Source organism: Ipomoea nil, unplaced genomic scaffold (genome assembly GCF_001879475.1).
Source record: "Ipomoea nil cultivar Tokyo-kokei standard unplaced genomic scaffold, Asagao_1.1 scaffold2283, whole genome shotgun sequence".
In the NCBI taxonomy this organism is placed as follows: Eukaryota; Viridiplantae; Streptophyta; class Magnoliopsida; order Solanales; family Convolvulaceae; genus Ipomoea; species Ipomoea nil.
This window is the reverse complement of record NW_017618711.1, coordinates 243,095-255,181: the sequence shown is the minus strand read 5'-3', so window position 1 is coordinate 255,181 and position 12,087 is coordinate 243,095. Positions and strand designations below refer to the sequence as shown.

Here is a 12,087-nt window from a genome sequence, read left to right as displayed (position 1 = left end):
GGTCCCATGGTCTAGTGGTCAGGACATTGGACTCTGAATCCAGTAACCCGAGTTCAAATCTCGGTGGGACCTTTTGTGTTGTTTTTTTCCCCTTAACAATTTTACGTTTTTATAAATACCTCTCATATTTTTAAATGTTATAAGTTGTAACTAATCAACTCTGTTGATCAGATACTCGTCATTCTATTATTTAAAATTCTATATATAAAATTCATATATTTAAAAATTATATACAAAAAAAGTATTAGAAAGCACCAAAAAAAAAAAAAAAATTGAATCTAAAAATTATAAGCAAATGTTAAAGAAAATAAAGACATAAAGAAGTGTTTGATTAAGAGGGCACATGCTAAAAAAAAGAGTAAAGAAAGCGGACAAATTTTGATAATAGTATGCTAGTTGTCCTTATTTAATACGGAGTAATAGTTTGTAAATTATTTTTGTATACTATAAATAGTGGTCAAGTAATGTCAAAAAAAAAAAAATAGTGGTCAAGTTACACCATGCGCCAAGGGGTCACGCCCCTTTGTGGATAATCAACAATGTCAAGTAAATTGAGCATGATTGAAAGATTACATCTAATCATTTATCTACTAATTTGTTGGTTAAAATTTTTGGATGAAATATTAATAAAAAAATTTTGGATGATGAAGAAAATCCGTAGCCATTAGTCAAGGACTTGCACTGATAAGTCCCGCCTTGAAACCCTAACCGAATTACATAATATTTTGGTCAGTAACCATAACTGACCAAAACAGAACTATTAACTGGGAAAAATATTAATAATTTGATTCTATAGGAAGATAATTAGTGTTCGAATTATATAATATTTAGAGCATACTTATTTATAGTTTTTCTTTAAATTTTTAAATTTAAAAAATTCTAACATTGATTCTGAAACTTAAGCTGCATAAAGTCATAAACCTTCACAAGCTATGGTTAATGAAAATCTTAAAACTCTTCTAGCAAAATGAGTTCAAACACACATTGTAATTTGTATCTTTTTACTGACTCCATATAATGTTTTGTGGTATTTCAAATTTTTTAAAAAATAGGGACAAAAAAAATCAGAAAGTGAGGCTCAGAGAGCTTCTTCAATGAGCTTTTCAGTGAGAGCCTTTGGAAGTCCCATGACATGATCTGCAGTTCCAACCTGCAAATAATGAACAACCATCTTAGTAAGAGTTCCAACAAAGGCAAAAATCTCCTATGAGACCGTTCCCCAGACCCTCGTCTGTGAGACGGGTCAGGACTTTATAAGTATTCCTTTTGAGTACTATCGACTATGTTACAATGTAGTATCTGTTCATATCTACTTTCTCAAACTATTGAAGCACAAAGAGTCAATACTGCCCCCACTAAGGCTCGAACCCATGACCTCCCATTTGAGAGAGTCACTTCATGCCACTAGACCCCAAGGTCACTGGCATTTTGATTTAAAAGTATCACATCACATTTTCTCCCAAAAATATTACATTTTTACTTATAAGTAACAAATAATTTATTCCTGATTAGTTACATTTCTAGCATAAGCATTACATTTCAATCTTAACTCAACCCATCTCACGGATCCTAGGAGACACCCTCCAACAAAAACAGCACATACTAAATAAGGATGGATGAACAAATAATTCTGCAGAAATGGCAATGATAATGCTAGTAAAATCTTCTCTCGATATGCATATCTGAAGAGCAATAGAGAGAGGAAGAGTCTTCGGTAATAGACTAACCACTGTGTCAACAAAGGGCAATGTCAATGGATGTTCAAGCATTAGACCGCCAGCCACGTTGAGTATTATTCCCTCCTCAATCTAGGAAAAAACGCATGAATAGTTAATGATTTATCATGAGCAGTGAAAGTAGTGTTCGTTATGTACGCACTAGAATTTTTACCTACCAGGTTATCAATCACCTCATCTGGTATCTCGTGGAAATAGACCTACAGTTATAGATACGTGGCAAAACATTCATCTTCGAGATGCAATAATGTTGCAAAGTTGCGAAAATCTAAGATTATGGAACGACAACCATGTAATAATACATAAAATGGAAAAAGATATACCTCAGACAATTCCCACCCCGTTTTTCTTTTGCCAGTCGTGAGGTTGGTTACTACAACAGATCCCACCACGGAAGCTTGACCACCGGAATACCCTAAGATGAGATCCATTCAATAGAACATTATTTGCAAAGAATAATTTGATAGAGAGGTGAAAGTACCAAACCTTTGATGAACTGACGTGCTTCTTCCTTGCCTGATGGCTTTTCTCTGATGACTCCTTCATAAACCGCCACCTTGATATCATCAGATGCATATAAGTCATAGCCTTAGAAATCAATTCTTCAACAAACCAATAAAATATCAGAATTAAACACGTGGTTAGGTACTTGGGTGCAGCATGCCACTTGATGGCAAGATATAATCAAGATGACATGTGAGAAAGCTCAACATTTGCATGTGGAAAATTTATTAAAGAACTTGATAGAGTAATAAAATTACACAAAGATGCGTTAGTAGACCTGAAAAGGTCTAATGAAATTATTAAAGAATTATGATCTCAAATATGTATTATGCAATTCAAAACAGGTTTGTCATGCAAAATGAGGAAGCCCAATATGCTACTGTGAAAACTAGATGACAGAAAACATACAGTGTCAGCAGTAATTAACAGTGTAGGTCCGAGAATTTCCTTCATTTCACCAGTACTCTTGAGCCTTTCCATGATAGCATCTGCCTAAGACAAACAAATCAAGGTGTTAGTACCAATTGCATTCTAAATAATAACGCATGATAAATGAACATATAATCTCAAAAAGAATACTGAATAAAAGAAACACATGAACCTAATTAAAACGTGTCAGAGATATTAATTAGTTGGCGAGAATCAAATTCCAGAACCACTCATCCCACCAAATCTCGTCTTCATCAATTTTGAATGGAGAACTATTCAAATGTCAACATCAGAATCCTTTGTTGTTTATTAACTAAGCTTAAGACAAAAAGATAACGAGTGTCCACTCTTATTCTACACTATACTCCAATCAATAACCAGAATATTTTTAGCAAAATCGAAACAAGCCAGGAAGATTCTCTTTAGCATTTAGCAAGAAATGAAAATAAAGTGTTTTACTTATGTTACCACATCAAGAAGTGAACATTAGGGAGTGATTTTAGTAGGGAAAAATAGCATTATCCACAGTAGCAAGGACCTTCTCCTGTATATCTCTATAAACTTTAATTTATTCAACCCGAACTATCTAGTACTACAAATTTAAAACAAAAACACTATTATAGGATATCAATGATGCTCAAATTGACTACCTCAGGGTAAAGCAATCATATCATTTTCTTGGCCATAAAATAATCTCACATGTCACAACTAAAAACCAAACAAATTTATGCATTCCTCGTAAGCTTCTGCTCATTTCACTAATAAGAATGGCTTTAGTTGTGGCGTAATTCTGGATGCAAATGCTAATAAACACACCACATTTTTGTTGTTTTCCCCATATTCTTGACAATTAAAGTAAATAAACACAGTGAAAATGAGAATGGGTTTATCCTCGTACCTTGGCTTCAGCTAGAGCTACTACCAGTTCCTCTGCCTTTTCCTTCCTTATGCTTTGTTCATCTATATCAGCAATCTAAACCACATTATACTAAAATCAAATCCCCAATTTAAATAAGAAAAATTATGTCCACAACCAATTATTTCACAATACACAATTGATATATACATAAAGCAATTCTGAGATAGGCACACAAAATGGAGGCGGAGCATACCATGACCGTGAATTCGTAGCCCATCTCAGCCAAAATTTTCCGGCGAGCAAATGAAGACGAACCCAAGATTATCTGAAAAACAAAAAACAAAAACAAAACCCGGTGATTATCTATTTACAGATTATTATACAATAGACGTCAGCTAAAAATGAGATTATATGATTTTTTATTTCCTAAAAAGTAAAAAAAGAAAAAGGAATGTGGGGCGGCATGCCTTGAACGAGGAGTTCTTTGGGGCCATTTCTCTTGCTCTCTCTCACTTAGCTTAGGCGATAAGCAGTGTGAAGTGATTATGTTTTTTAGCAGAATATATCTTCTTATGGTCCATCGTGCATTTGTTTCAACTTTCAGCTCCTTCAGTCACCCAGTAAGAACTAAAATACTGGCGTCAAAAAATATTTTATACGTCACAAAATAAAAATAGAAAGTAATTTTAACCCGTCTATTATTATTACGCGATTATAAATGTCACCCCTTATTTTTAATTCTGATAAATATTGTCCTTTAATTATCTGAATTGAGACATACTTAGCCCTTTTATTGACTGGATGAATCACTTCTACTGCGAAAGAAACAGCGACCGGGGTCTTCTTCTTGGGTCGACTTCTCCGGCGACTGGAGAAGGCGACCTATTTGATTGCCTTCTCTAGCTGTCGGAGAAGGCAACCAAAGTGTTGTCTTCTTTAGTGAAGGAGAAGGCAGACCAAATCAGTTGGTCTACCTTCTCCTTCGCCGGAGAAGGCAACTAAATGACACAAGCGACTGTTTCGCCAGTGTTATTTATCGGAATAAGGTCAGAAATTCACCAGAATCTGAGTGACCTGTAATTATAGGTCACCAACTGGTTTTTGGGACTCAATGCTCTAAAATGATATGTATAAACGCTTAATTTCAACATTTGAAAGTTTAAGTGCCTAATTGACTTCTTGAGTAATGTTTAGTGGCCTATTTGACCATTTTCCTTAATAATAATAATAAGTTGTGGTGTGATAGTGGTGATGTATTGGCACTGGTGGATTCGGTGGTTTTGGTTTTATGGTGATGGTGCTAGTGTAGTGGTGATGGTGTTGGTGTTGGTCATGCTCGTAGTTGTGATGGTAATGATGATAATTCAAAAATTAGTTTGAAAAAAGATGGGAGAGAAGATAAATATGAGAAAATAAAGAATTCAAAAAAGGAAAAATGACAATTTTTATCCATTAATTATGCCTAAATTATAGACTCAGTTCAAAATTATAGCTCTATACAATTTTCCCCTTTAATTATGTTGAAAGTGGTTGTTTCAGTCCATTACTTATAAATTTTGTTAAAATTAAAAATTTACTTTGATTTGTCATAAGTTATTAGAGGAAAAATTGGTTATTTTGTAAAAATTTTCAAGTATGACAAAATAAGCTTTTCACATGATTTCAAGTTAATCTTGAATTTGTTGTAATGTTGATTACACGAAAATATGAGACTGAATTTTTCCTATTATTAAATAATAAATTTAGTTCTTAACTATTTAATGCAGATATAAATAATTTTTAAATTTTTAATCATGTTCCAATTTTGACCTTCTCATAATGATAATTAAAAAGTAATTTTTTATCAATTAAAATTACAGTGCAACATGATTAAATCGCAATGCGATAAATTTTTTGAAATTTATCTTTCTGATAAACAATTTAACAACTAATTTAGTTCAAAAAAAATTATTAAAAAGAATTGCGAATGAATTGAATTTAAGTTTTGAAAAACAAATTACTTGAAATATTGATTATGTTGTGTATCAGTGGAAAATAAATTATTGAAAATAATTAGTATAAAGACTCAATTGTTCTTACATAATAAAGATATGTGAGTTTAATATAGAAATTCATATTATATATTTTCTCAAAGTGTGAAAAAATAAAATATATAAAGAGACTAAGAAATTCATTTTCTTGAAATTAAAAAAAAAATGAGAGAGAAAATGACGGGTTTAGTTCATTAATTATGCCTAAATTTTAGACTAAGGTATTCTGGTGTAATCAACATTACAATAAACCCAACATTCACTTAAATCATCAATGTGAAAACCTTTTTATAATTGGAAAAAATGTACAAAATGACCAATTTATTTATTCTCTAATAATTTAACAAATCAAAATAATTTTTTAATGTTAAAAAAATAATAATAAGTAATGGGTTGAAACAATCCTTCTAAACATAATTAAATGGGAAAAGTTGTATAGAGAAATAACTTATGGACTAAGTCTTCAATTTAAGCATAACTAATAGACTAAAACCCTTTTCAAAAAAAAAAAAAAAAAAAAAAAAGACAAACCTTGTAATCCAATGGCACCAAATTGTTCACTTATATGAGAGATTGTGGGTTCTCATTATATATATATATATATATATATATATATATATATATATATATATATATATTATATAGTCCCGATCATGTGTTAAGAGATTTGAGTCATTGATCTATCAAGATCAATGACTCTAAAAGGAAAGTTTTTCAAACTTTGTAATATAAGTCCTTTTTTTTGTTTTAAAATTAAGACATTAAATCCACCCTAAGAGCATCCAAAAGAGAGACAGGAGGGGTACAAATCCACTCCTCCCTGTCACACAAAGAAACAAATTTCTTAGCTAAAGCATCGACAACCCAGTTCGCAGACCGGTTTAACACAAGAGAAATCAATAAAAGTAAAAGTGCTAGCAATTTCTTTAACATCAAAGTAAATTAAACCAATATCTACTATCCGACAAAGATTGAATATCTTGATAAACTTGCCGGGCATCCATTTCTACCTTCACTTTTTCATAGCCTCTCGCTTTTGTCCATCTAAGAGCTTCACAAATGGTCATGACTTGTGCCTCTCTAGATTAAAAAAAAAAAAAAAAAAAAAAAACAAAAAACAAAAAAACAAAAAACATTTCCGAAGGTTGGCTGGCAGCTGCGAGAAAAGCTCCATTAGAGTCTCTTATTATCCATCGAAATCCCATAGTAAGAGCCATGCTAATTGCCACTTGAAGGCTTCTCCCATTTAGATTTTAGACTCACGTACCCTTCTGAATCCTAAGCCACATGTTTTCTTAGGAACACGACTCCATGACTGCTAATGTATTCCTTTTTTTCCTCCATTTCCCCACCAGTAAGTGTTCATTAATTTCTCAATCTATATCACATAAATGCAAAAGGTAATAGGAATACACTCATGGTGTGCGTGAGTATAGCCTGCACAACTGTTTTTAGGAGCACCTCCTCGCCAGCCTTAGATAAAAATCGGGTTCTTTAGAAATTAAAACTCAAGATATCATTTTTTTTACGACCCATTGATGAATCCTGAATACTTACAATCCTCAACTCCCTTCTTGACTCCTAAAATATTCTGGATCAAAGAAAAGATGTGATATCTTTGGTGCTCCTTTAACAATAGCTAGCCCGCTCATTAGCCCCAACCTCTCGTGTCTCCTTAACATTATGCTCAGGCCCTCACCCACCAGTAATAAAAACAAATAAGGGGAAAGAGGATCTCCTTGGCGAATGCCTCTTTGATTGAGGAACAATATGTCCAATCTCTTGCCCATTTCTGAGGATATTGTATGTAACTGATGAGATGTATTCTCCTACCAAGTTAACCCATTTTTGGCCAAAACCCCCCATCATCATGATCATAATATCCAATAGGAACTTCCCATCCACGCTGTCATATGTTTTACTCATGTCAAGTTTTAAAGTCCCAAACCCTCCTTGCCTTACTTCTTCCTCTTTAAAAAATGTCATCCTTTAGGCTAGGGTGATATTATCTTAATTCTTAGCAGGTATAAATGCGCTCTAAGCCTCTGAGATCAAGGAATCCAGCAGTGGTTTCAATCTGTTAGTCAAAACCTTTGAGAAGATTTTATAGACAAGTCTGATCTACACAGAGAAATCGGCCTCAAATCCACCATGGTCAAAGGTTTCGCTTCCTTACTAACTGAGTGTGGTTGGAATTCTTCCTTCACGCAAGATATTATATTACAATAATGCACAATATCAGTTCCAATGATATCCCAATAATGTTAAAAGAAGCCTGGGTATTCAGAAGACTTATCCTGTTTCATGTCAAATAAAGCATCTCTAATAACCTCCTCTTTGCTGCTGCTGATCGTTTTCACTAGCTCCTCGTTTTGGGAATCAGATATAGAGCTATTGATATCATCTAAATCAGGTAGATTACTCCCAGCAGTAGAGGCACTCATTAAATTATTTATTTATTTGTTGCTCATCACTCACCCAACTTCCTGCATTATCTTTAAGCTTCTGGATCAAATTGTTTCTCCGCCTCAGCTCCTTCCTGTTGACAGCATTATCTTTGCACTTTGTAGTACTTCGTATATACTCGTGTCCTTTCAAATTTAAGTTTCTCATAACATTTTTGTAAATATCTCAAACTAATATTACTCTTTACATTAAGTGCAAATTTTTGCACTTCAAAATTAGAGAAAATTGCCAAAACGCCTCCATATTTATTAAAAAAAAAAAAAAAATTCCCTCCGTTATATGCGTGTGTGTGTGTATATGTATTCTAGTTCATATGAAAATACTCTCCATGCACAGCAGACAAATCTGGGTTACTCATCTAAGATGATCATGGCTAGAAAATAAGGTATATATATTTATTTATTTATACAAATTAAACAAACAAATAAATATAAATTTATCTATTCCTACGAGGATGGATACCTAATACCATGGACTTCTAGGGAATGACTATTTACATTACAAGTGAAATAGCTAACTTTATAGAATTCTATTTCATGGTTTGAAAGTAATGCACCAACAAAAATAATACAAAGTAATCAAAATCAAAAGAAATAACACTATATAAACCATTGCCTGGATGAGATAGTATAATCATTTGATTCAATTAGATGTTGCAAGAAAAACTATGATTCTATGAAAAAACCAACACACATTAGTACATGGTGATTAAGGAATAACCTCTATGGTATTCTTATCTGCCAAAATAAGATCCAAGTACTCCGAATATCTCTGCTTACTCCTCTGTTTGCAGGCTGAGCAATGCCCACTGGATTGGTCATTGGGAGCAATCTCCTTTATTGAATGCCCATTAGCAACACAGACTCAGAGTACAGAAGAATTGTATGAAAAGATATTTAGCATATCTAGTTTCAACAGATCAATGAACAGAAAGAGGGCAAAGTGATTATTCAAATTTGTAATCAGCTCCAAATGCACCATATTTAAGAGAAGACTTGAAGATGGTGTGAATTACCAAAGGATGATAGGACAACATTGCCAGAATAGCGGCTAGTATGAAAGTGAACTCAAACCTCACCCGCAGCAGGAATATGTTCTCAGCAGATTTCTGATATTATTGTATATTCCAAACTATTATGGGTGCAACAACCAAAATGCTGATACTCCTTGGGCATAAGTTGATAAGCTTGGGCAAAAGTTGATAAATGAGTAGAAGAAGATATCACCTCAATCAAAACTTGCAAAAGATATCATCCAACAAAAGCAGGTCAACATTCATCCACCGTAGCAGCTCATAAATAAGAGAGGCTTTGTACCTATTTAACCTGGACGAAAAGACTCCGGTCTTGCTTTTCGTCAGCTTTTAGTTATACACCTCTGGAAATGGATTGCCTCCTCCAATATCTTCCCCTTCCTCTTCAACCCGAGAATACGCTCCTATGTCATTATGCAGGCGAATGCAATTTATCCGTGCACAAAAAAAAACTACTCTACTCCCATAACATCCATCAACAGTCAACATCTGTTGGATGGAATGGTCTTGTTCCAAACCTCTTGAATTAAAGTGCAGCTTGCCAATTGCAGACTCATCCATCCTCATTGTTCAACATAGCACAATGTATCATACAATTGCAAATTCGGAAAACATCAAATACAACAAGAATTATTAAAAAGTCTACAGATTTACAAAGATATTCATCAACTTCCTCATCCACTGCTTTACAACCAGTGTACAAAGTTCCAAAAGTTTATAAAAGAGAAGGAACTAAAAATAAACTTGTGTAAGGTGGTAAACCAACAAAGGTAGATATGAAATATGCAATGTGTCATGAAAAGCAATATGAATAGTAACAAAAGATGTTTGAACCATATACTTCCATGGTAAGGAGAGAAATGAGTAAGGTGGGAGAAGAAAATGAGTAAGGTCATTTGCCAACAACTCTTTGGTTTGCCTCAATTTCTCATCCTATAAAGGTATGATTGGTGATTGATAAAATTTACCATCTTGAATAGCAAAATTGCCTGTGGATGTTCATTTAGATAATCTAAAAATCTGTGACTGCCATAACCCAAATATTGATGCTGGGAGTACATTCAACTAGTTAGTTTAATGTCATTACAGGTTAAAGCATCCACTTGTTCCATGTTTGACAAATATTATGAACAATTGATAGTACAGAACTTTTAACTTCTTTCTATTACACACCCAAAATTCAAAAACATAATTATAATCAATAGTCATAAATTTTACCATAAAAAGATATTGAAACTCAATTGTAGAAATATAAATGATATATGAAAATTTTGAAACTCCTTTTCAATTTTATCTTTTCAATCTCATATAAAAGAGGTTATTAGTTTCAAATTTTAATCATTTTTTTTTAACCATTTGAATTTGGTATTTTTGCCACAAACCAGATTCTGACATGTTTTGCTTCCTAAACTAAGGTAACCAAGTGAAATTAAATCTGAAATGTAAATTAATTGCATGATTTATACCTTTCATGGTTGGTTAGCAAGATGATGTTGATCCATAAGCTTCCATCGTGTTGGGATTGTTGGTAGTGTGAGTACGTTGGATGTTGAGGACCAAAAGAATAGCAAAGCAAGTAAACACAGGGCACACCACCAAAGGGAGAGATCCCGGGCTAAAATATCCCGTGCGATCTCTCCCTCAAAACCAAAAAAGTTCTTATTTTTATTAAATTTGGGACCTGCCATGCAAGCGCACCTGACATGGCAAAGGTCTGGGATGACAAAAAGATCAATTGGAACTCAGCCCCCTGAAACTAGGCCTCCTCTGCCCCAATTTCTCCTTTTACATCACAAATTTCAATCCTGCACTGCTCCATTTACAACATAGTTCATGAATCAATATAATCGATCGGCAAACATCCAGCTTATCTCGCCCATCAACCATCGGACTCCCAAAAGCTATGCTCCCGTTCTCCATAGTAATGGAGCAGAACCGACGCATGCCCTGGTCCATTGAAACATAATCAGCAATAGACAAAAAAATATATGAATAGAACAAGCTTCTATAGCCTCAGGCTCACGAACGGATGAAACCCGATTTAGGAACAAAGAGCTTGATTCTTCAGAAAACAGAGAATCAAATTGAATCAAAACACCACCAGATCTGAACATCCTAAGCATAAAACCCTAATAAATTTTAGATTTTAGAACATACCTGTAACTTGAGCTGTAGATCTCACAGAAAACCTCATTCGACTCAAACTGCTAAGGTATGGGACAATAATCTGCCTCGAATCGATGAAGTTCAGAACAATCAATCAATCTTCATATCCACGAGCAAAAAACGGTGGGATTGAGAGCAACCATAGCCCGTCCGTGGAAATCACGCGCCAAAGAGCTAAGCAAATTGGGTTCTGACTTCTGAGCCTCCTAGGCAATAGATATTATTGCTCTGAAACCTTATCTTATAGGGAAGGCGATGACAAATAGACGGAGGAGATTGATTTCAGGGAAGCATATCTACGGATGTCATTTTCAGGTTGTGGTTTTCGTTTTCAATTAATTAATTGGGGAAATTATATCGAGCTAAAAATTAGGTGGCTTGAACGTTTCAGCGAATATAGAGATGACACGTGTACGATCCCAGCTTGTTTACGTAGATGCCCAGCTTGGCGACGAAGCCGTTTTGCGCCTTTACGTCTGCTAATTTAACTCTTTTTTTTCTTTTTTTTTTTTTTTTTTTTTTTTTTTTTTTTGCAACAACCTAATTTAACTCCTAACACAACACTATCTCCTTATATATTTCCCCTATAAATTTTCTCTTCCAAAATGTATCATTTAATTTTGCCTTTTAATTTGACATAAAGTTCACGCACAATCTAATAATTGGAGGACCGATTTGGGTTCAATTAAGAGTCATATAACCAATTTGATAAAGGACCATAGTTAGAGGACCTTTTTGAGAATTTCCTCTTACCTATAACATTGCATACTTGACCTTTTTTTTTTATGTAAACCACAATGTGGTCCGGGTCTTTCTATGTCCGTTCAACGGTCCAGGTCCACCCGATACGCTTCGAGAGACACT

The 12,087-nt window shown here is 33.9% G+C and overlaps 1 protein-coding gene, 1 long non-coding RNA gene and 1 other non-coding gene across 6 annotated transcripts; 1 reads left to right on the top strand and 2 right to left on the bottom strand.

Moving 5' to 3' along the window:
- Nucleotides 1–72, top strand: TRNAQ-CUG. Its single transcript has one exon. It is a non-coding gene; the product is annotated as a tRNA-Gln (tRNA).
- Nucleotides 73–931: 859 nt separating this feature from the next.
- LOC109151277 (maf-like protein DDB_G0281937) lies at nucleotides 932–4,149 on the bottom strand. Of its 4 annotated transcripts, none has more exons than XM_019299202.1 (9): nucleotides 3,996–4,123; nucleotides 3,736–3,853; nucleotides 3,568–3,629; nucleotides 2,649–2,732; nucleotides 2,223–2,292; nucleotides 2,060–2,151; nucleotides 1,895–1,936; nucleotides 1,728–1,808; nucleotides 932–1,150 (listed from the first exon to the last, which is right to left on the bottom strand). In XM_019299202.1, the coding sequence occupies exons 1-9, from the start codon at nucleotides 4,020–4,022 to the stop codon at nucleotides 1,079–1,081; spliced, it is 648 nt and encodes a 215-aa protein (XP_019154747.1). In that variant the 5' UTR covers nucleotides 4,023–4,123; the 3' UTR covers nucleotides 932–1,078. The 4 variants fall into 4 exon arrangements, with proteins under 4 accessions (XP_019154747.1, XP_019154748.1, XP_019154749.1 ...); XM_019299203.1 differs by having other exon boundaries at nucleotides 3,568–3,642; nucleotides 3,782–3,853; nucleotides 3,996–4,118; XM_019299204.1 differs by lacking the exon at nucleotides 3,568–3,629 and having other exon boundaries at nucleotides 3,782–3,853; nucleotides 3,996–4,117.
- A 4,486-nt stretch (nucleotides 4,150–8,635) lies between these two features.
- Nucleotides 8,636–11,515, bottom strand: LOC109151278. The gene is made up of 2 exons (XR_002049276.1): nucleotides 11,215–11,515; nucleotides 8,636–11,004 (listed from the first exon to the last, which is right to left on the bottom strand). It is a non-coding gene; the product is annotated as an uncharacterized LOC109151278 (long non-coding RNA).
- Between the last annotated feature and the right edge of the window lie 572 nt (nucleotides 11,516–12,087).

Coding starts and splice junctions, on each gene's coding strand:
- LOC109151277 (XM_019299202.1), bottom strand. CDS start 4,022: ATGGCCCCAAAGAACTCCTCGTTCAAG. Junction 2,293..2,648: donor TGTTAATTACTGCTGACACT/GTATGTTTTCTG, acceptor GATGATATCAAG/GTGGCGGTTTATGAAGGAGT. Junction 1,151..1,727: donor TGCCCTTTGTTGACACAGTG/GTTAGTCTATTA, acceptor CATTATTTGCAG/GTTGGAACTGCAGATCATGT.